Genomic DNA, 23,933 nt, shown 5'->3' with positions numbered 1-23,933 from the left:
AATGCATTTACTATAAATGGTAAGGGTTTCTCAAGAACCCAAGTCTGAGTCCCCCTGTGCCACTACTCCTTTTGCAGGTGAGCAGCACCTAGCCCCATGGGTCCCTGAGGTTAAATGCACACAAATAAAGCAGGCTTGTAAAAAAATGCATAAAGGTTTATTGAATAGATTTAAAAACGGGATATGTAGCACATTACTTAGCAGCAAAAAAAATTTAAAAACTAAATTTCTAACTAATAATTCAATACCTGGTATTAGATGGCACACCTTCTTAGAACGTAAGAGTCCAAGTTAGAGCTATAAGTATTCGTTACAGAGCTGTCCATCATGAAGGACTATCACTTAAAGGAGGGAACTGTTCCTGTTAGCAGCAGAGAATAGAACTCACAAAAATGGGTTTAAATTAAGGGCAGGAAGGTACTGGCTGGATGTTAGGAAAAACTTTTTTACAGTAAGAACTGTTCAACAGTGAAATCTGCTGTCCAAGGAGGTGGTGAACTGCCCTTCACTGGCAGTCTTTAAGCAGCAGTATAATCTGAACTGTAGTCATTTTACACTTTATTCAAATGTGTAGCTAATTGTGCACACATTTGCATCTTGCTTGCTGTAACTTCCTCAAAATGCGCTGGAGGGAGTGGGACTGTTATCTGGTAGCCATGGCAGTGTCTGGCTTTCCCTTGACAACTTTGGGTGTCCGGGGCAGACTTTATGCTGTGCACCTAACCCTGGGAACTTAACTACCAGGGGTTGGCTTTAATTTGTGCACCTTTTTGCTTGGTATAATATTGGTTCTGTTTCTAACTTAACTCTGTTCCAAGCAATGGCTTCGTAGCGTGAAGGTCCATTGCTCTGTATTGAATAAACAAACAACTGACCACTTCTACATGCGCTGTTTTGATTGGGATTGATAACTGGCAAAACCTCACAAAACCCATCCTTGGTTCTGTAAACCTGCATCTGGCATATAAAAAATAATTATGTGTTTATTATTGGTTGTTTACTTATTAAAATATCTCTAACACTTTTCCATCTAAATTAGCACTCAAGGCTGTTGGCTGCATAAAACAATCTGTTAGAATATAATGAAAACAATTAGACATGAGTTGTGACTCATGAAACAGCTGCAGAAGTAAGGAGCAGGAAAGTGAACTCTGATACATGCCAATTAACCAGTAATTAGAGGCTGCAGAGCTAAAAATAGAAGGCTCAAGAGTTAAATGGCCTGGTGGAATGAAAATGTAGCTTGTTGCTTAGAACCACAGAGAGTTGCTGGCTGGCAAAGCTTCTGGGGAGAGATAGTTAATGCTTTGGAATCATCACAGTAAAGACTCTGTCCCTCACATTCCTAGACAGAATTTGCTGTGGAAGTTCTCTAAGAGCAGGGACTATTCTACTTATAGGCAGTGTTCCCTCTAAGCTGAGTTAGTGTGAGCTAGCTCACAGTTTTTTAGCCTCCAGCTCACACATTTTTGTCTCAGCTCAGGAACAATGGCCCTAGAGCAAACTAATTTATGCAGTAGCTCTCAACTTTAATGGCAGTAGCTCACAAAATAGAATTTTTGCTCACAAGACTCCACAGCTTAGAGGGAACATTACTAACAGGATATTCCAGTTCTTTATTAGTTTAAACCAGGTGTGTCAAACATGCAGTTTGGGGGCAGAATCAGGCCCCTGGAGGGCTCCTATCGGGCCCCTGAGCAACTGGCTGTCATCTGCTTCCTTCACCCTATATCTTGCTTCCTTCTGAATAACAGCTTGTTTTGCAAGGCTTGCTCAATTGCACAGGCGCTATAGAGCAATACCTCTATTTTCTCCATTAGCTGAGGCTCCTCCCTTGGGGAGGAAGGGGGAGAGGAGTAGCTTTCTTTGCCAGGCTCTCTCAGCAGTGCAATTTGCCAGACTCTCTCAATTGGCTACTGAGCAAAGCCTCTCTTTTTTTCTAGTGGCTGCGACTCCTCCCCCCCAGTCCCCTGGGGAAGGAAGGAAAGAGCCAGAGCTTCCTTTGCCCAGTTCCCTGGATCTCATGGGAGAAATACAAAGAAAGCATCTTTAAGACCAATGAGTGCTAACGTTTTAAGTATGTTTTAAGTTTTTATGTGTTTGCCTGTGTTCTGTATGAAATTTACATCTCTGCTATCTAATCTTAAATAGGTACACACGTGACCCAGCCCAACATGACTCAGCCCAACCTGACATGGCCTGGCCCAACAAGGTCTCATTTATGTCAGATCCAGAACTCATAAGAAATGCGTTCGACACCCTTGGTTTAAACCATGTATAACTTGCTCTGCCCAAGGCAGGTTCAGGGTATCTCTCTTTCCCCTTTTTTTTTGCTGTCAAATTGCAGCCAAATTGTGGCAACTCTGTGGGGTTTCAAGGCATGAGACAAACTCAGGTGGTTTGCCATTGTCTTCCTTTGTGTAGCATCCCTGGACTTCTTTGGTAGTCTCCCATCCAAGAATCTAACCAGGGACAACCCTGCTTAGTAGCCGAGATCTGATGAAATCAGGTTAGCCTGGGCTATCCAGGTCAGGGCATTTTACAAATGTTTAATTAAAACAATAATAACCCCCCCAAAAAACCATAATCCCCCTTCCTTCCAACCAAGCACCTACCCTCTTCCCTCTGGCTTCTGGTTTTGCCTCAAGTGTCCCAGTGTAACCATTTCTGAGATGCCGTTTCCTTGTTCTACCCCCTCCCCCCATGGCTGCAGCACCAAGTCCCATGGCTTCTAGCAACTCGGGGAAAACTTGCGACATCTTTTTGCTGCTTCTTCATATTATGGACAACCACAAGCCATACTTTTGCACTGCCTCCATTGTGGAAGCAGCAATTCCTACCCACACTAGAATAGTTTCCCTCCAATCATAGGCTGCATGCTGTTATGTAGCCATTTCTGGAGATTATGGGTAAACAAGAGCAAACATCTGGCAACTGCTATGTCAGATCTTTTTCAATGAGCATGAAGAATGTTTTTACTATTACCTGTGATAAATCCAGCACAAATATACAGCTGAAAAATGCTTGTGCAGAAGGAAGCAGAGATCATCCCTGTGCCACAGAGCAGCCCGCCAAATATCACCACTGGTCGGCTACCAAACCGGTTCACTAAAATACTGCTAATGGGGCCTAAAGAAGAGAGAGAGGAAATCCTTGTAATAGATGTTTCTGAAAGAAATATACTTTAAACACTAATCAGTTAAAACATTGTTAAGGACTTGCAATTAGGAACTTTCTCAAGCTTAATAGCTAGCAAGGAATGTGGCTGAGTGGAATCTAGCAAATCTCTTAGGGGCACCATCAACAAATGGCACATATGCATATGCATGCATACAGTGTAATGACAGGTCTACATGGGGCTTTGTTGCAAATATAGTTTGCTTATTTATTATAATTGATCTTTGCAAGTCACATGCACCATTAGCTGGTCTCCTCCCATCTAGATTCCTTTTCTTTATTAACCCATCTAGATACACAGAGAGAGAGAGAGCACGAATTGCTCCTCAAAGATCCCAATGCAAGCCTTTCCTGCACCTGTTTCTTGCATTCAGGAAATGTCACTTTTTTTCTCTTATGCATCTATGAAGAAATCATTAGCAATCGGTTAAACCTGAAAAGTGTACAGTCATGCCCAGGGTTTCTGGATGATCCTAGTGGACAGCACCATACTTCCTTGCACTACGAACAATTAAAAACATCTTTTGGTACAAATGAATTTTGTATTACCACCAAAATTTGATAACACTAAAGCTACCACCCAAATATGCACATGCAGATGTGTGTTTTATCATGGGAATGAAAGGATAACTGTCAGGGAAAGATCAGCCAGTATTAATGTGATCAAACAAAAACAAGAAAAAAACTTGCACTTCTTATAGATTCGTTGTGAAATAAGCTTTTGTAGACTACAGCCTGTTGGAAATATGTATATGTTTTGTATGTTCTTTGCAATGTTCTAAAGTTCCAGTCATTATAGGGTTAACACTGTGCCTGATTCCCTATTGTCTGCATGACCTGGGAAGAATATACTGACTGCTGTCAATCAAGGTCTAGAAGCGGGAAAACCTGTTTTGTCTGTTTGGTCAGTTAGTCAGGTGACTTCCTTTGTTCAGGCAGAGAGGTCAAGAAGAAGGAGGAAGTAGCCTCCATTAAGTACATGATCTTCTAGTGTAAGTATGTAGTTCTATAGTGTTTGTTATTTTCACCTCCCAGTACCCTTTCCCTGTAGTAATAAATATGTTTTTGCTTTTTCATGTTAAATGCCTCTCAATGATTATTTGATCCAGTAATCAATCGCACTGTTTGAGATAAAGAAACAGAATTCCCTAACGTAGGCCACTACATCAGATGCATTAAAAACATAAGACGACCCAAGATTAATGACTATCCCTGGGCCGAAGGAAGTTAAATATCAGAGCACCAGAATACGGGCCTTTTCGATCGCGGCCCCTACCCTATGGAACCGACTCCCCGAGGAGGTGCGGGCCCTGCGGAGCCTTGAACAGTTCCGCAGGGCCTGCAAGACCATCCTTTTTAAATCAGCATATTCGGACTGCTAAGAAAAATGGTAATTAAAGATCCGCCAATGCGGTCCAAAGATCTATACCGCAGTATAATTGTATCTACTAGACTGGTTTTTAATTTAATGTTTTAATGTTTTATTGTTCTATAATGTAATTCTAATGTTTTATTTATTATGGTGTGTTTTTATGGATTGCTGTTAGCCGCCCTGAGCCTGCCAAGGTGGGGGAGGGCGGGATATAAATGAAATTAATAAAAAAGATCAGACCAGCGGGCTGTCTGGCCCAGTGTCCTGTCACACAGTGGCCAGCCAGGGTATACAGGCTGAGGCCTCCTCTGATACTCTCTCCTGGCACTGGAGACAAGAGGCTAACTTGTCTCTGAACATGGAAGTTCCCTTTAGTCACCACAGCCAGCAGCCATTGATAGATCCATCCTCCATTAATCTATCTAATCCCACTTTAAAGCTGTTTGTTCTTGTGGCCATCACTTCATCCTCTGGCAGCAAATTCCACATTTTAATCACTCTCTGTTTAAACAAGTATTTCCTTTAGTCCATTCTTAATCTACTGCCCATTAGCTTCATTAGATGCCCTCGAATTCTAGTATTTTGAAAAAGGGAGAAATTTTTTTCCCTTTGTTAACTCTCTCTACCCTAAACACAATTTTATATACTTGTATCATGCCCCCCCTTAGCCATCTCTTTTCCAAACTGAAAAGTTCCAGCGTCTTCAGCCTTTCCTCCAAGCCCTAATGAGAGTCAGTTTGGTGTAGTGGTTAACAGTGCAGGCTCTAACCTGGGAGAACCAGGTTTGATTCCTCACTCCTCCACATGCGGCTACTAGTGTAACGTTGGGTCAGTTACAAGTTCTCTCAGAGCTGTTCTCTCAAGAGCAGTTCTCAAAAGAGCTCTTTCAGCCTCATCTACCTCACAGGGTGTCTGTTGTGGGGAGGGGAAGGGAAAGGAGATTGTAAGCCGCTCTGAGACTCCAAGTAAAGGCTGGGTGGTAAATCCGATCTCTGCTTATTTTAAATCTTTTGGTTTCCCTCTTCTGAACTTTTTCCAGCTCTGTGATGCCCTTTTGGAGATATGGTGACGAGAACTGTACATAGTATTCCAAATGAGGCCACAACGTAGATCTATAATATTGGCTGATTTAGTTACAATCCCTTTCCTAATAATCCTTAACATAAAGTTTGCCTTTTTTTAATGCTGCAGCACAATGGGTTGATACTTTCATTAAGTTATTTACTATAACCTCAAAATCTTTTCCCCTCTCAGCAAGTTCAGATCCCAATTTGCTAGTACTTGAAGTTAGGATTTTTCGCTGAGTCTGTGGAGCTCTTCACAGTAAGCCTCGGTTTTCACCATCCTGAATAATTTTGTGTAATCTACAAACTTGGCCACTACACTACTCACTGATAGTTTCAGATCATTTATGAACAAACTAAATAATACTGGCCCCTGTACTGATCCTTGTGGAAACCCACTGCTTACTTCCTCCATTGTGAGAACCAGGACTTTTTTTCTCTCTAGAAAAAGCCCAGCAAGAGCTCCAGGCTTGGCCCTGTGAACCCAGCTGGTGAGCTGGGCCCCAAGAAGCTGCACTACAGTGCAGCTGGGCCCCAGGAGGCCAAGGCCACAGTGTGGCCTTGCCCCATAAGCCCTGCTGGTGAGCTGGGCCACAGGAAACCATGCCACTGCCCTTTTTTGAGCCAGAGCCCTGGCCAGAGTAGTGCTCCAGTGCATTCCGATTCAAAAAAAGCCCTGGTGAAAACAGTCCATTGAGTCTTACTTTTTGCTTCCTGTCATTTAACTAGCTGTTAATTCACAGGAGAATCCATCCTCTTATCCCATGACTGCAAAGTTTAATTAGGAGTCTTTGGTGAGGTTCCTTGTCAAAAGCCTTTTGAAAGTCCAGGTATATAATATCTACTGGGTCACAATTTTTCACAGGTTTGTTCACTTTCTCAAGGATCAGTGAGGCAGAATTTCCCTTTGCAGAAGCCATGATTTTCCTTCAGCAGGCTTTGTTCTACTAATTTCCCTGAGACAGATGTTAAACTGAATAGTCTGTAATTTCCTGATTTACCTCTGGATCCCTTTATAAAAATGGGTGTAAAATTTCCTAGTTTCTAATCATCTGGTATAGTTGTAGAATTTGATGATAGCTTACATATATGGGTCAGTAGGTCAGCCATCTCATATTTGAGTTCCCTAAGAACCTTACTTGCAGGATTAGCATAATTAGCTGCAGGAGTTGGCATGGATAACCATTCATTAGCTAGATCCAAGTGGGCAGCAGTGTTGGTCTGAAGCAGTAGAACAAAGCAGGAGTCAAGTGCACCTTTAAAACCAACAAAGTTTTATTCAGAATGTAAGCTTTCGTATGCATGCATACTTCTTCAGATGAGGGGATAGGATACAGTAGGCTGAAATACATGTAGTTGTTGGGTTAAGAGTATAAACTGATACAAAGTTAGGATCAAATGGCGAAATAGTGTAATAAATTGGAAGACCATTTGATCTGGATAGCAATAATAGATAATAAAAGTTGCTGTTGCTGGAAGTCTAGGTTAAACAAAAGGACATGTATTTCCTAGTGATTGGCTATGGCCTGTAGTCTTGTGAGGGTTTGCCACTGACCAGAAATGCTTTCTTTATCTACTTCTACCAAGCATGAGTAATTGCCCCCAGAGACTTTTGTGATGTTGCAGGGGCTTCAGGAATGATTTCCCAGAAGCTTCTGAAAGTACCACCTGGAAGAGGGAATATAGCACAACTTTTAAAACCCATTTTAAACCCTGTCCCATTTTAAACTCCTTTTTAAAGAGCTAAACCAGAGCAAAAGGAGTCACATTCTGCCCTCTCTAGAATCCCATGGAGGAGGAAATGGGAGATTGCCTCGAAGACCCCTCAAGCAGTCGCAGTGTGTTGAAAAGAAGAAGCAGAAGACTGCTTTTGAGATGTGGTGCTGGAGAAGAATCTTGTCAATCCCTTGGACTGCAAGATCAAATCAGTCAGTCCTAAGGGAAATCAACCCAGATTGCTTCCTGGAAGGTCAGATGCTGAAGCTCAAATACTTTGGCCATCAAATGAGAAGGGAGCACTCACTGGAGAGGATCCTGATGCTGGGAAAGACAGAAGGCAAAAGAAGAAAGGGACAGCAAATGATGATGGCTGGACAACGTTACTAATGTGACAAACACGAATTTAGGCAGACTTCAGAGGACAGTGGAAGACAGGAGGGCCTGGCGTGACTTTGTCCATGGGGTCACAAAGAGTTGGACTTGACTGTACAACTGAACAACGAACGAAAGGGATTTTAGACCAATGAAGAATGTGATACCATAGCTCATCACCAGCAGATGAGATAGGATAGGGGCTCAGAAAACAGGCTGACCTTGGTCAATGGGCACTGCAGTTTCTTGGAGTATCTATTTCTGCCTGATGTGAGGCACAGGTTTTTGTCATTATTTGTTATTTCTTTTCATTATTTAATGTTTTTATTGTGTTATGAGTTTATGTTGTAAGCTGCTCTGCGCCCATTCCTGGGATAAGGTAGAGTATAAATAAACTATAAATAAATAATTTAGCAGCCAGCCCCTCTCTCACTCGAGGGCCTCATGTTGAGGCCAATAGCAGCATCTTACTGGTGAAAAGAGATGTAGATACCTCTAATCATGCAGGTCTAGTGAAGAAAAGCGAGTAATTAAAAGGTCCCATTTCTATGACTGCAAAAAGGCTTTTATGACATCACAGTTGCTGCTCAGCAATGGTGGCTGCACTGCCAGCTTCAGAGGGAGGCAACCTCAGGGCCATTCTGACAAGCTGGACAGGCAGGAAGAAGAGAAGGAAGAGGAAGGAACAACTTCTTGTATGTTGACTTGTTCATTATGGCAAAGGATGCGTATGGCTGGAGAGTGAATCTGATGGGCTGAATAGAGGTGTTCCATTGCTGGCATGCTTGAAGTAGTCAACAGAGTACATTGGCATGCATGAGTATGGCTGGAGAGTGAATGTGATGGGCTGAATGAGTGTGCGAATGGGGGTGTTCTGTTGCTGGCATGCTTGGAGCTGTCACTGTGACACACTGGTATGGTTGATGGATGAATTATGATGGATGTCCCTTGGTGAAAAGGATTTTAGAACAAGGAAGACTGGCCTTCTGTAGCTCATCAACAGCAGTTGAGATAGGATAGGGGCCCAGAAAAGAGAGGCTGCCCTTGATCAATTTAGCAGTCGGCACCTCTGTCTTGAGGCCAATAGCAGCATCTTACTGGTGAAAACAGATGCAGATGTCCCAAATCCCAAAGGTTTAGTGAAGAAAAGGGGAGGGCCCATTTCTATGATTGCACAAGGGCTACTATGACCTCACAGTTGCCACTCAGCCATGGAGGCCACCTTGCCTGGGTGGCTGCACTGCCAGCTTCAGAGGCAGGCAGCCCCCAGGTTTCTGGTGAGCCGGTTTGGCAAGAAGAAGAGGAGGATGAAAAAAGTCCTTGTGTGTCAACTTGTTCCTTAAGTGCACAGACTGTTATCTGGGTGAACCCGGTTCCTTAAGTATATGGACTATTATCTGGGAGAACCCACTTCTCCACATGCACCTGCTGATGTGACCTTGAATCACTCACAAGTTCTCACAAAGCTGTTCCTCTCAAGAGCAGTTCTGGGAGAGCTCTCTTTCATGTTAGTCAGAATGCCCTTTTCAAGTTAATTTGAGGAATTCTAGTCAATTATGCAAGATGGTAAAAACTAGCGCTGGATCAATAACCTATGTATACCAGAGTCGTTATTTCCCAGGAGCCCTTAAGTCAATGATGAGAGTTTGGAAAGAGTAAATTATGTTTATTGATGGAAACTCAAGCATACAAGGGCAGAAGCATACATTCAACACATGGTTCAGAACTAAGAAAAATAGTTGGAAAAGAGAAGGACATTTGCATTAGCAGGAATATCATTGGTGGGCTAATATGTTACCTGTCCAGCAAAGATCTGGCAACGAAGAAGGAGAAGGGGGGAAATCCATGAGATGACCGGTGTCACATGGACAATGACCCAAACTAATCAGGAATGGGAGTGGCTCTTCCAGCAAGGTAGCAGTCAGGAAAGAGTCACACCTGAATGGTAGAAAGATCTGCCTTAAATAACCAAATTTGTGACCTGTGACAAGATCCCATGATGGGATTTCCTGACAGGTTAATTGCTCCCAGAAAATTTGACAGTAGCATCCACAGAGTGATAACTGATTCTCTGAGTGGATCATATACTTAAAATAAAGAAAACTAAGTTGGGCAATTTAGGGTTTGATGGGTTTAATTGTGACAGCTCTTGGGGACTGTAGGGTAAAAAATAAGTGATTAGGAGGGAGATGATGAGTAGTATGATCTGGCTTGATGATAGCTGGAAGTTTAAGAGATAAGTCCAATTATGTTCTATTGAGAGAGGAAATGGTTGAATGGGAGCAGGGAAGCTCCTTTGTCCATAGGTAATCATTGTTATGGGCTTCTTGCAGCAATTCTTTTGTCTCTGGCTTGGGCGGCCAACATCTGCGTAACCACAGCTGATGCAAGGAGTATATGAGGAAAGCAGTGTTTCTTCATGGCTTCCATGGGAAAATAATATGCCATTTTGAATTGCTTCAGGAACATGGTTTCTCCTATAGCTGCTGGTCTTGTCTCCATGAAGACAGGGCTACAGTCATCTGCAACAGGATGGCTGGGCAGCTGAGGGATGAAGCATGGTCTAAAGTCTTTGTGGCTCTGTGGGCAGAAGCTACCCAAACTCCTTAGTTATTCAAATGTTTATATCCCACTTTTCCCTATGACTCAAGGCAGCTCACAAATCATACTGAAAAGCATAACAGAGGGGTGCAGAAAAAGCAACTTAAGTGCAAAAATTTGCAATGCCCAGCCATTTCATGTGTTCCTCTGGGTTTCAGGCAGTGGCGTGGGGAGGGGGGGAGGGGGGGGCGGGCCGCCCTAGGTCTGGGGGGTCCCCACATTGGCAAGGGGGCCCCCCAAACAATGACCGTGTTGCTGCGCTGCGAGGGGGGGAGAAAAAGAATAGGCGCCCGACAGCGAGGGGGAGCGCGCGCGCACGGCGGAGGAAGGGGGTGTGGTGGGGAGGGGCGCGCGCGCGCACGTCGGAGCTCCTCGTTCCCTTCCCTTCCCCCCCTCCCCTTCGTCCTGCGAGGCGCAAAAGCCACCGAGGAGATTCGCCTCTGAAGAGCTAATGGCTCCCAAAATGTGTTGGTTTTCCTGCTTTCTCCCCTGGGGCGAGGGGCGAGTGAGGGGGACCTTCCCGCGCTCTTCCCCCTCCCCTCCCCTCTTCCGCAGGACTTGTGGAGAGAAAGGGCGTGGGCGGGACTTTTTCTCTCTCCGCGCAGGGGCGTCAGAGCCGGAGCCGCCAAAGGTCAGGTGAAAGTCCCGCGCAGGTAAGGCCCCGCTCCCGCGCCTCCCAAATTGCTCGCTGCTGCCCACCCAGGCCGAGTCAGAGGGGGCCGAAAAGGAGAAGGGGAAAGTAAAAAAGAGCCCACCATGCATTTCCATCGCAGGACGGCTGGCAGCCCGGAAGAAAAACTCGGCCTACGTTCCCCACCCCACCCACACACTTTCTTTCTCCCTGGCTCTTCCCGCCCAGCCCAAGACACCAGCCGTCCGAGGCAGCAGCAGCGACCCAAGAGTGCCCCATTGGCAAAGCGAAAAAGGATTTTTTTAAAAAAAAGGGGAGGGGGACACACAGCCAGAAATGCTCTCCTTTTGGCCCAGGAGAGAGATGAACAGACATTCTCGCAAAGGAGGAGTCCAGTCCTACCTTTAAGACCAACAAAGTTTGATTCAGAATGTAAGCTTTCATGTGCACACGAAAGCTGACATTCTGAATCAAACTTTGTTGGTCTTAAAGGTAGGACTGGACTCCTGCTTTGTTCTACTGCTTCAGACCAACACGGTTGCCCGCCTGGATCTACGGACCTTCTCACATTTTGACGTGTTATTGTTTTATTGGTTTCTAACGCTCATGCTGCCCAGATCAAAGGTTTGCTCAGTTTGTTATTTTTTACTATTCTGTCACTGGATCTTAAATTTGTACCATTTTGCATTCTGAACCACGGCCTACTAGCTGTAAGTAGCTCTGCTCACTGTACCTGATTCCTCATCTGATGAAGTGTGCTTGGAGCACACAAAAGTTTCCATTCTGAATAAAACTTTGTTGGCATTAAAGGTGCCACTGAACTCCTGCTTGGTTCTACTGCTTCAGACCAACACAATTGCCCGCCTGGATCTACAGACCTTTTCACACTTTTATTGGTTTCTCACGTTTGTGCTGCCCAGATCAAAGGTTTGCTCAATTTGTTAATTTTGCTATTCTGTCGCTGGATCTCAGATTTGTACCATTTTGCATTCTGAACCACTGCCCACCAGCTATAGGTAGCTCTGTTCACTGTACTGGATTCATCGTCTGATGAAGTGTGCTTCTGAATACAACTGGGTTGGTCTGGTTGGTCAAGTGGCCCTGCTTTGTTTCCAATCGCAATCGACAGGGGAGGGACATCCGTTGCTGAGGATACACCCACGTCAGCCCAGTCCCTGCCAGTGTTCCCTCTAAGCTGAGTGAGTGTGAGCCTCCCTCACTGGGGGTTTTTTAGCCTCCAGCTCACACATTTTTGCCTCAGCTCAGGAAAAATGGCTCCAGAGCAAACTGACTTCTGAAGTAGCTCACAACTTTCATGCCAGTAGCTCACCGAGTAGAGTTCTTGTTCACAAGGCTCCACAGCTTAGAGGGAACATTGTAAGCAGTGTTCCCTCTATGTTGAGTGAGTGTGAGCCTAGCTCACAGCTCTTTAGCTGCCAGCTCACACATTTTTTCTCTTCGCTCAGGAGAAATAGTCCCAGAGCAAACTCATGGATGCAGCAGCTTACAACTTTAATGCCAACAGCTCACCAAGCAGAATTGCTGCTCACAAGACTCCACAGCTCAGAGGGAGTCCTGGCCCCTGCCCCTAAACCTGCGCCCCCATCCGAAATCCGGGGCTTCAAACAAACAAGGCTCCTGGATTCCAGGAGCTGAGAAGGAGGCTGGCTTGGAAGGCCTTCTAGTTCCCTTGAAATCCACAGGGAACTTCCGCTCTCCCCCCCCTCCTGTGGTGAGGCCTTTAGGAGCCGGGTGGATCAACAAAGTGCTAAAGACCAAGAGCCGCAGCCCAAATGCTTTGGGGATCAGTGGCTGGGCCCCTCTCTCCTTTTTTCCAAGGAAGGTACCCGCAAGGGCCTTCTTGCCCCCATTGTCCCGCTCCCAGTCCCTAAAAAACAAGTCTAGCTCACCACTAGCATAAGTTAGGGGCTAGAACTTGCGGCTGCCAAACCATCTTCAGATCTCCAGGCTATTCTACCCACAATGCCATGCCATAATTTATTCCCACCCCCTACGCTCAATACACTGCAAGAAGCTGCAGCGAAAATAAAGAGGCATTGTTTCTGATTAAACATGTAGGTAAAGGTTCCATAACTGCTTCATACATGCGTACTGAAGAAAAGGCCCCTTAGGCATCCCTGCTAAAGGCTTGCCTGCTTGCCTTCTGCTAAAAGCTTTCTCATAGCTTTTGAGAGAAATGGACTTTTCATAGAAATATGTATGCTGGTAAATGCTGGTAACTTCTTGCTGGTGACTTTTAAGAAGGCTTCTCAAGCAGAAGCTAAACTATATTTCACTAATCTATCTTTCTAGCACTGAAATACAAAGAGAGACTCCTGAATGCTTTTCAGAGGGTTTTTTCTAAGCATTAGAATTCCCCTACAGAGAAATCAGATACAGGGAAGTAGTCTCCCAGCCAGGAAGTGCCTGAAAGTTGAAAGGGCAACACCATACTCTTAGGTTAGCTTATCTACATTACAGCTATGGTATAGAGATATACTGAGTAAATCGAAGCTATGTGCACCTACATAACAGATATAGCCATTTAAATTATACAGCCATATATAAAATCATATAGGCCTGTCCTTCTAAAAGGATAGGAAAGGCCCCTTTTAAGTCCCTAGGCCTCCTAAGCAACACATAGGGTTGGTACTGTCAGTATAAAATACTCACTGAGCCAGAGATATGCCAAGGAGTACCTGATAGACTACAGTCAAGAGGGCTTCCCGGACCCCATTGGACAGAACAGTATAAAAGGGCAGAGCTACTAAGGGACTTTGGAGTTCTGGCTAGTGGTCACCTGACACTGTCTGAGCTACCCCTCAGATAGCCCCTTAATTGATTCTTATTCCATAACATCTGAAACAGTAATGTGTTACATCTTAACCTGCATTGTGTGTATCTATATGTTTATAAGTTATAGATAAAGAACTGCATTTAACAAATAGCTGACTGGCTTATTCTTACTTATGGGACATCCAGGGATCCCTGGAAAGATCTGATAGTAGCAACTAGCATAAAGGCAAGGGAAATCCTAGCTTGGGAGAAAATCTAAGTGATTAGACGTTCCATGGGGACCTCCTTATCGCTTTGCTTGTTGAAAACCACATCAGTATGCCTGTTTTTGTTTTCCTTGTTTTTCTTGTAAGCTTGCTTAATATAGAAGTCCCACAAGTTCAGGGCACAAGGGGAACAGCTGGGCCAGCAGGCTGCTTGTGGCATTTCTCCCTGTCACATGGTGTGGTGGGGTAATCAGGTTATCAATCACATGACCTAGATCGCACCAGCAGTGCCATCTTGAGGGGGGGGGTGCCGCCCCCAAAGTGACACCACTTCCTGCCCCCCCCCCCGCAAGTGGTGGCCATTTCGGGGAAGTTACATCACTTCCTGTTTCCAGCAGGGCTCCCTCGCAAGTGGTGGCCATCTTGCCGAAGTGACATCACCGGAAGTGACATCATATCCTGTTTCTGGAGGCGTGCACACACATAGGGGGGCCCACATAAATCTTGGGCCCCGGGCCCACAAAGCCCTAGCTACGCCACTGGTTTCAGGCTCAAAGAATTGACTGTGAGATTTCTGTAATGAATATCAATAAATCAAGGTTTGCAACTTACAAATACACATCTGAACAACACCTGAACTGCATAATTAATATTGCTACAGCACAGACATTGTCTCCAGATTTTGATGCCATAATTCAGAGCAAGAGGTGTCAGTTATCAAAGACTGTTAAAATATTGCAAGAGTGCTAATGTTTTAAGTATGTTTTAAGTTTTTTAAAAAAATAATAATTGTATTTTGTCATTTATAAAGTTTATATCTCTGATACCTGGCATTAGATTTTATGACACGTATGGCCTGGCCCAACAAGGTCTTATTTATGTCAGATCCGGCCCTCATAACAAATGAGTTTGACATCCCTGGTAGAGGGATCTTTGATTACAAAGGCATCTAGGGGAGGGGCATTCCCATTTCTTGTGGGAGGGCACTTGAGAAGCCAACAAAGTACAACTTTTTAACGCTCCTGCCAGAACCAAGAAGAGGATGAAATATTCACATCCCCCTCCCTCCAGCATTTCTCTGAGCAGGAAATGGGAGGTAAGCATCTGAAGCAACCTCTAATTTCTCATGGGAAGGAAAGGTAACAATGTACAACTTTTTCACTTCCCTTTAAACTCTGTCACTCTTTAAGGAATGCTACTGTTGTATTCTCTGATGCCGCCAGCTTTGCTGCTGGGAAATGCACAGGAAGAAAGCAGGCAAATATGATTCCTTCTTACTCAGGGCTGGCTTTGTCACTAGGCAAACTAGATGATTGCCTAGGGTGCTGGCCTTTTGGGGGCACCAAGTTGGGTACCCTCCATGTGACTCAGGACTTAGTCATGTGACTTAGTGCAGGGAGGGAGCCAGAAGTTTGCCTTGCCTAGGGTGCCAGAACAGTCTAGGGCCAGTCCTGTTCTTACTCTTACCTAACAGCAGTTATGGGACACAAAAGGGGCACTCCTTCCCCCACAAGCATATGTATTTGAATGCACCCAAAAAAGAAGAGGAAGAGTTGTTTTTTCTCCCCTGCTTTTCAATACCCAAAGGTGTCTAAGAGTGGTTTACAATCACCTTCCCTTCCTCACCCCACAACAGACACTATGAGAAGCAGGTGAGGCTGAGTGTGCTCTGAGAACTGTGACCCAAGATCACCCAAATGACTTCATGTGGAGGAGTGGGGAATACAACTCAGGCAGAACACTTGGTTTCACGTGCTCTGGAGGGTATCTCAAAAGCTAAAAGTGGCTTTGCTTGATTGGTATACAGATACTTGTGATTGTGTGTATATATCATAAATGATTTGGAGTTGGGAGTAAGCAGTGAAGTGGCCAAGTTTGCAGATGACACTAAATTGTTCAGGGTGGTGAGAACCAGAGAGGATTGTGAGGAACTCCAAAGGGATCTGTTGAGGCTGGGTGAGTGGGCATCAACGTGGCAGATGAGGTTCAATGTGGCCAAGTGCAAAGTAATGCACATTGGGGCCAAAAATCACAGCTACAAATACAAGTTGATGGGGTGTGAACTGGCAGAGACAGATCAAGAGAGAGATCTTGGGGTCGTGGTAGATAACTCGCTGAAAATGTCAAGACAGTGTGCGATTGCAATAAAAAAGGCAAACACCATGCTGGGAATTATTAGGAAGGGAATTGAAAACAAATCAGCCAGTATCATAATGCCCCTGTATAAATCAATGGTGAGGTCTCATTTGGAATACTGCGTACAATTCTGGTCACCGCACCTCAAAAAGGATATTATAGCATTGGAAAAGTCCAGAAAAGGGCAACTAGAATGATTAAAGGTTTGGAACACTCTCCCTATGAAGAAAGGTTAAAACGCTTGGGGCTCTTTAGCTTGGAGAAACTTCGACTGCGGGGTGACATGATAGAGGTTTACAAGATTATGCATGGGATGGAGAAAGAAGTACTTTTCTCCCTTTCTCACAATACAAGAATTCATAGGCATTCAATGAAATTGCTGAGCAGTCAGGTTAAGATGGATAGAAGGAAGTACTTCTTCACCCAAAGGGTGATTAACATGTGGAATTCACTGCCACAGGAGGTGGTGGCAGCGGCTACAAGCATAGCCAGCTTCAAGAGGGGGTTAGATAAAAATATGGAGCAGAGGTCCATCAGTGGCTATTAGCCACAGTGTGTGTGTGTGTATTTATATTTGGCCACTGTGTGACACAGAGTGTTGGACTGGATGGGCCATTGGCCTGATCCAACATGGCTTCTCTTATGTTCTTATCCATACATACACACAAAAATGGGAACAGTGGAACCAAATGTCCGTGAAATGAAAGAGGTACACTTTTGTGACATTTGAATGCCAACTCAAATGTACACATCTCCAGAGATTATTCATAACAGCAGTAACCGACAAAATGAGAAAGACTGTATTACCCTCAGTAACTGCTGTTGAGAAGGCCACTACCCTTATCTTCTTATATTTTTGAGATCCATTATGGGTTGTGTCTCTTGCAATCTCATGGCCTTCTGGCCCCACCTTTTCCATTCTCTATGTATGTGTGCCTGTCAATTCATACTCCACACATCCAATGAAGTGAGCCTAGTCAATAAAGTTTGTGTATTTATGATAACTTCTGGCATTTTTGATTGAGGGTAGAGAGCAGGAGGGAAGATATTAGCAAACTTTCATATTCCCCCTAGCTAGGCTCTACACCTATCTTGATCAAACTTTTGGGTTGTCCTTCCTTTTAACCTGTGATAAATCACCCCTTTCTTGTATGACAGACTTTTTTAAAGAGAGAGAAAGAGAGGGGAAGGTTTTACATTTCTAATTCTTAATTAAGAGAACTAGGTGAGAATGAAGGTGGAAGAAACAGCTGGCAAGGATCTGGCACGCTCTCATAAAGCTGTCACTTACTTGCCTTGACCTTGTGGAGGAAGCGGCAGAAGCATCGACAGATTTCCCCTGAAAAAAGCTTCAGAACTGAGGAAGGAGCCTCTGAGGTCTAGTCAACAGCTGCTGAAGGTTTTATCAATACGGCTTGCGGCTTTCAAAAATGAAAAAATGCCACCTAAGAACAATCATTACTAGCCTGATGCATGGTGCAGAATCTCCAATTGCTGGGGCTCTTTTTTAAATGGAGAGAAAGGGTATCTGATTGCACCCAAATTTATGCAGTTAACTACCTGGGTTCAAGAAAAGGGTACATGATCTAACAGCATGCTTTCAGTCAAGACCGTCAGACAACCAATTACGCTGAATCTTCCCCTCAGTCACCTTTCAGATTCTATGTATTTTATTAATCATCTGACACTTGAGAAAACTGCTGAAGAAGCAAAGGAAAACAAAAACCTTTTATTGTGCTGGAATGAAATGCTAGGCTCAGTTTAGAACCACGATAAAAACAGCGTTGCTCTGTGGATTATATCACCAGTGAACAAGTGTAATCCACCTACCAATATCTAAGATGCACTGGGTTAGTCTGAGAGACAGTAACTGGCTCAAGATCACCTAATGAGTTTCCTAGCAGAGTGGAGATTTCAACTTGGATTTCCCTAGTCTGACACTCTAACAAGGACACCACAATGGTACTTGCTGAAGCCTGCTTCACAGATACAGAAAAATGAGGTCCATTCACAGGTCCATCAGTGGCTATTAGCCACAGTGTATGTGTGTATATAAAATTTTTTGCCACTGTGTGACACAGAGTGTTGGACTTGATGGGCCGTTGGCCTGATCCAACATGGCTTCTCTTATGTTCTTATGAGGTGGCACAGCCCTGAGGTAGTAAAATGGACTGCACCACTTCAGATAGCAACCAGTGAGTTTTTGTTTTGAGTGCTTTTTTGCACATAAACAAAAGCTAACAAAATTTCTATAGCATAGAGAAAGCTTCTATCCACTCTTTGCTTACTGAACTGATTTTTCTGTTTGTGGGGGATTTTCTACCATAGGGGAAACAGACCTGAGAAATAAGGTTTATAAATTCAAATCTGCAAATTCAGACAAAGAACTAGGAATTAAACCCTCACATAGCCTTCCTGCTACACCCTCTGTTTCATTAGTAACTCATGCATATAACATTGTTAACTTCACAAAGTGCTTTTAAATACTACACTTTGCATTTATTTTCAAAACAGCCTTATTAAAAGAACCTTTTATATACTGTATTTTTCGGTCCATAAGGCGCTCCGGACCATAGGACGCACCTTCCTCCTGGGGGGCGATCCGCTGCCTCCGCCTCCGATCCCGGCGCTTCTCCCACGCCTGCCTGGCTCCAGCTTCTTTCAGCAAGCACTGGGATCGCTCCACGCTGCCCCCACCGCAAACCCAGAGCTTCGCGAGCGCCAGCTGCGGAGGGGGCAGCATGCTTCCTCCATGCCTGTCTGCCTGGCTCCAGCTCTGACGCTTACAGCAAGCGCCAGGATCGCTCCCTCCGTTCTCCAATCCCGGCGCTCGCTTTAAGCATCAGAACTGGAGCCAGGCAGACAGGCACGGAGAAAGCATGCTACCCCCTCCACAGCCGGCGCTCGTGAAGCGCTGGGTTTGCAGAGGGGGCAGGTGCTTCCTCCGTGCCTGTCTGCCTGGCTCCAGCTCTGATGCTTAAAGCAAGCGCCGGGATCGGAGGGCGGAGGGACCGATTCTGGCGCTTGCTGTAAGCGTCAGAGCTGCAGACAGGCATGGAGGAAGCACGCTGCCCCCGCCGCAGCCGGCGCTTGCGAAGCGCTGGGTTTGCGGTGGGGGCAGCGTGGAGCGATCCCAGTGCTTGCTGGAAGAAGCTGGAGCCAGGCAGGCAGGCGCGGGGGAAGCGCAGGGATCAGAGGCGGAGGCAGCGGATCACCGCCCCCCCCAGAGGAAGGTATTTTCACTCCATAAGACGCACACACTTCCCCCCCCCACTTTTTTTTGGGGGGGGGAGTGTGTCTTATGGTCCGAAAAATACGGCAGTTCTCTGGTGACAGCGGCCAATTAAATCAGTTTAACTTCTCTTTTTTTCAACACATTAAAAAGTCAACTGTGTGAAAGTAAGGCAAAAGAGAATCAAGAACAACTGACAAGTCCAGAAGGTCTCAACTCACCTCTCCTGCACCCCAGCATGTAAATAATAGCAAGGGTATCATTATGCGGTAGAAAGAAATGGAAAGAAAACAGAAATTCTGCCCCCCCCCGCCCCAAAAAATAAATAAATCACAACTGATTGTATCAATAAAGCACCATGAAATTGTATTAAATAATTTAAATAAATTAATATGCAATTATGTTTTATATGTTTTATTGGTTTTAATGGTAGTAATGTTGTGTTGTGAGCCACCCTGAGTCCGCTTGCAGAGAGGGCAGGATATAAGCTTAATGTAATAAATAATAAATCTATGAATGACCAGAGATAGTGAAAAAATAAATATGTGGTGGGTGTCTGTGTGGTCAAGGCTTGCTTCTTGAAACAGATTGGCCCTTTAGCTTAAGTGGAGCACTGCCCTGGAGGGCTGCTAGTGGACAGGAGCAAGCCAAGTGCAGCTTTGATAGTTCCAGCACTTGACTAAGATCTCGCAAGAGGCAACAAACGACAGTACACCTGTCATCATCACCGCCACTGGTCTGGTCCCAGCCCAATGGCTCATGTGGAGGCCACTCAACTTGCCTTGTTCCTGGGCTCTTTCACTGGCTTGGTGTGCCCTTGTTATTGATCCAGAATAACATATCCAAGTCAACTATTTCTGAACCTGAGAGAAATAGCATTCTCTGTCATATAAGAAAAATCTACTATATGTTACTATTATCCATCTGAATAATCAGTAAAGGTCATATTTAAACTTGAGGCTGCTAAGGCAAAGATCTTTCCTCTGAAACTTTGCATAAACTTGGGATCTTGTTAAACTGTGCTGTAACCCAATGCAATGCTGTTACATGTGTAGTTTGTACATCAGTGATCTCCAGTCCTTGAGGAACTTGTGCTGGCAAACAAACTAAGCAATCTTGCAGCAGTTCAAGTGAGATTCTGAGCTCTCTGCTTTGCTCATGTCATCTTCAGGCATGCAGGGCATCTTTTTTGTTTTGTTTTTTGCTCTCAAGGCACAGCTGTGGGGTTTTCGAGGCAAGAGACATTCTGAAGTAGTTTGCCATTGCCTGCTTCTGACCCTGGTATTGCTCGGCAGGGCCGACCCTGTTTAGCTTCTGAGATCTTACACAATCAGGCTACCCTGGACTATCCAGGACAGGGCACCATAGCTAAGTATTAAGAACTCACAGAGCTTTATTTATTTATTTATTTAATTCGATTTTTAGTCCGCCCTTCCTGTAGAACAGGCTCAGGGCGGGTTACATCATAAAAACAGTCAACAGTAAAAACAGTGAAAGACCCATTTAAAATATATAAAATCTAAAATTACAAAGACTAAGATGGCAGATTCTGCTTCAGAGACATGGCCTATTGTCCAGGTCCAGCAGGTCTTGTAGCACTGGGATTGAATGAGGGGGGGAGGCCGGTAACAAGTGACGCCCACTGCCTCAGTTGAAAGCCCGGTGAAAGAGCTCTGTTTTACAGGCCCTGTGGAATTGAAGCAGAGCCCGCAGGGTCCAGATCTCCAGGGAAAGCTCATTCCACCAGGCAGGGGCCAGGGCTGAAAAGGCCCTGGCCCTCGTCGAGATCAGATGGACGTCTCTGCGGCAGGGTATTACCAAAAGTTGTTGGATCGCTGATCGTAAGGACCTATGGGGCTCATACAGGGAGAGGCGGTCCCAAAGGTATGCTGGCCCCTGGCTGTATAGGGCTTTAAAGGTAAGTACCAACACCTTGAACCAGATCCAGTACTCAATGGGTAACCAGTGCAGTTCATGCAGCACAGGATGGACTGTACAGGCAATGAAGTCAACATCCGTGCAGCAGCATTCTGCACCAGCTAGAGTTTCCAGAGGAAGTCAAGGGTAGCCCCACGTAGAGAGAGTTACAATAATGCAGCCTGGAAGTGACCATCACATGGGTCACTGAGGCCAGGTCATGGGGGGGAGATACGGGACCAACTGTCTGACCTACCTCAGATGGAAAAAGGCTGATCTGACAGTGGTAATAACCTGGGCCTCCATAGTTAGAGAGGCATCCAGGAATACTCCCACCCTCAACGTGGGTATCTGTGGAGCCCCATCAAAGGATGGGAGCCTGATCTCTGATCCCAGCCCCCTGTAACCTAGACACAGTACTTCCATCTTCGATGGATTAGATTTCAGCTGGCTCTGTTGCAACCAACCAGCCATGGCTTGCAATGCCCTACCCAGTTCCTCCAGGGCCGAATCTGGGCGGCCATCAGCAGATAGAGCTGGGTATCATCTGCATATTGATGACACCCCAGCAAATACCTCCGAAAGATCTGGGCAAGGGGACGCATGTAGAAGTTGCATAACACTGGGTATGAATGGCTCCCTGCAAAACCACATTGTAATGGGTGCTGCTGGGATAGTTCCCCCCCCCCACACACAAACACCACCCTCTGTCCCCGACCTTGGAGAAAGGAGACCAGCCATTGTAGGGCCAGTCTCTGTATTCCTGCGTTGGCAAGGCAGTGGGCCAACACTTCATTGTCAACCGTCTTGAACACTGCTGACAGATCAAAAAGGATCAGCAGCGCCGAACCACCTTTATCCAGATGCCTTTATCCACCAAGGCAACCAACACCGTCTCCGTCCCATGGGCCGGGTGGAAGCCGAACTGGAAGGGATCCAGGACAACAGTGTCCTCCAAGAAAGCCTGAAGCTGCGTTGCCACCATCCTCTCTACTACCTTGCTCAGGAATGGCAAGTTTGAAACTGAGCAGTAGTTTGCTAGGACCATAGGGTTCAGAGATGGTTTCTTCAGGAAAGGATGGACCACTGCCTCCTTCAAGGCCCCCGGGAATGCCCCTGTTGAGAGGGACAAGTTGATGATCTCCCTCAGGGGAGTTTGTATGCCGTCACCGCAAGCTTTAACCAGCCACGACGGACAAGGATCAAGGGGGCAAGTGGTGGGTTTCAAAGCAGCCAGGGTCTTGTCAACTTCATCCTGACCAGGAAGGGGGTTGTTCTGGAGAATGTATATAATCGGGGACCTGGCCCCACCATGTTGTCTTTGTGATGTACTCTCAAATAAAGAACGTCTGCTGCTAAGTGTGTCCGAACCCAGTACATTACAGTCGCCATCTCATAAGTCTTCATAAACGATCTATAAAATGTTCTTGTAGTTTCGTCTTGGGCCTTCCGCCACACTCTCTTTAGTCAACTCAGTTCCTGTTTCATCTGCATCAGTTCCAAGGAATACCAAGGAGCCAAGTTGGTATGGGGGCGGAGAGGGCACCGGGGAGCGACCACATCGATGGCTTCATAAAGACAGCTATGCCAGTCTTCCACCAGCTCATCCAATCAGCCGCCAGGGGGAATTGGATCCTGTAGAGCCTCCTGGAACCTATTTGGGTCCATTTGGCTCCAATATGCTGATGACACCCAACTCTATCTACTGATGGATGGATGGCCTGACTGTGTCCCAAAAAACCTAGACCTGGCGTTGCAAGCTGTGGCAAGCTGGCTTAGGCTGAGTAGGTTGAAGTTGAACCCAGTGAAGACAGAGGTCCTTTGCCAGGGTCACAGCGGTCTGGGCAGGGAAATCCCCCTACCAGCATTTGACAGTGCGCCATTTGCAATGGTCAAGAGCTTGGGGGTGCTGCTGGAGCCTGCCCTGTCAATGGAGACCCAGATAGCAGCCACTGCTAAATCCGCTTTTTTTCATCTTAGGCGGGTGAGGCAGCTGGTCCCTTTCCTGGTGCGCAGCGACCTAGCAACAGTGATCCATGAGACAGTCACCTTGAGGCTGGACTACTGTAATGCCCTCTACATGGGGCTGCCCCTGTGCCGAACCTGGAAACTGCAGCTAGTGCAGAATGCAGCGGCCAGGCTGTTATTGGAGCTCCCTAGATGGAAGCACATACAGCCAGGGCTGCAGGAGCTGCACTGGTTGCCAATAGTGTACCGGATTCGGTACAACGTGCTGGTTATTACCTTTAAAGCCCTATATGGCCAAGGACCTGCCTACCTTAGAGACCGTCTCTCCCCATATATTCCCCAGAGGGTACTGTGATCTGGGTCTCAAAATCTATTGACAATCCCCAGGCCGAAGGAGGCCAAACTGAAAGTTACTAGAGAAAGGGCCTTCTCGATCTCAGCCCCCCACTGATGGAACCAATTGCCAGAAGAGGTGCGGGCCTTGCGGAGCCTTGCTCAGTTCCGCAGGGCCTGCAAGACTGCTCTTTTTCAGCTGGCCTTTACTTAATGATCTTACAGCATATTGTTGAATAATACCGTCACCACGGAAAAACTGTACGATATATAACATCAAGATTTTAATATTAATCTAATCTTGGAATGCTTTTTAATTACAATAATGATTAATTGTATAAATGTTTGATTTTAATATGTATATACATATAATATGTATTGTTTTAATTGCTGAAGTACCTGTGTTGTG

The 23,933-nt window shown here is 45.5% G+C and overlaps 1 protein-coding gene across 3 annotated transcripts in view; it reads right to left on the bottom strand.

The window, feature by feature from the left end:
- LOC132572449 (monocarboxylate transporter 2-like) overlaps positions 1-23,933 on the bottom strand; it is a 76,358-nt gene that overhangs the window by 12,415 nt on the left and 40,010 nt on the right. For 2 of the 3 annotated variants that reach the window (XM_060239505.1, XM_060239506.1), the window contains exon 3: positions 2,986-3,129. In XM_060239505.1, the coding sequence (XP_060095488.1) occupies positions 2,986-3,129 (144 nt within the window). Of the gene's footprint in view, positions 1-2,985; positions 3,130-17,634; positions 17,762-23,933 lie in introns of all 3 variants that reach the window. The other variant, XM_060239507.1, reaches the window with a different exon arrangement.

The sequence above is a fragment of the Heteronotia binoei genome, chromosome 5 (genome assembly GCF_032191835.1).
Source record: "Heteronotia binoei isolate CCM8104 ecotype False Entrance Well chromosome 5, APGP_CSIRO_Hbin_v1, whole genome shotgun sequence".
NCBI classification, from domain to species: domain Eukaryota; kingdom Metazoa; phylum Chordata; class Lepidosauria; order Squamata; family Gekkonidae; genus Heteronotia; species Heteronotia binoei.
The sequence above is the reverse complement of the archived record's forward strand: the minus strand, read 5'-3'. Positions and strand labels throughout refer to the sequence as shown.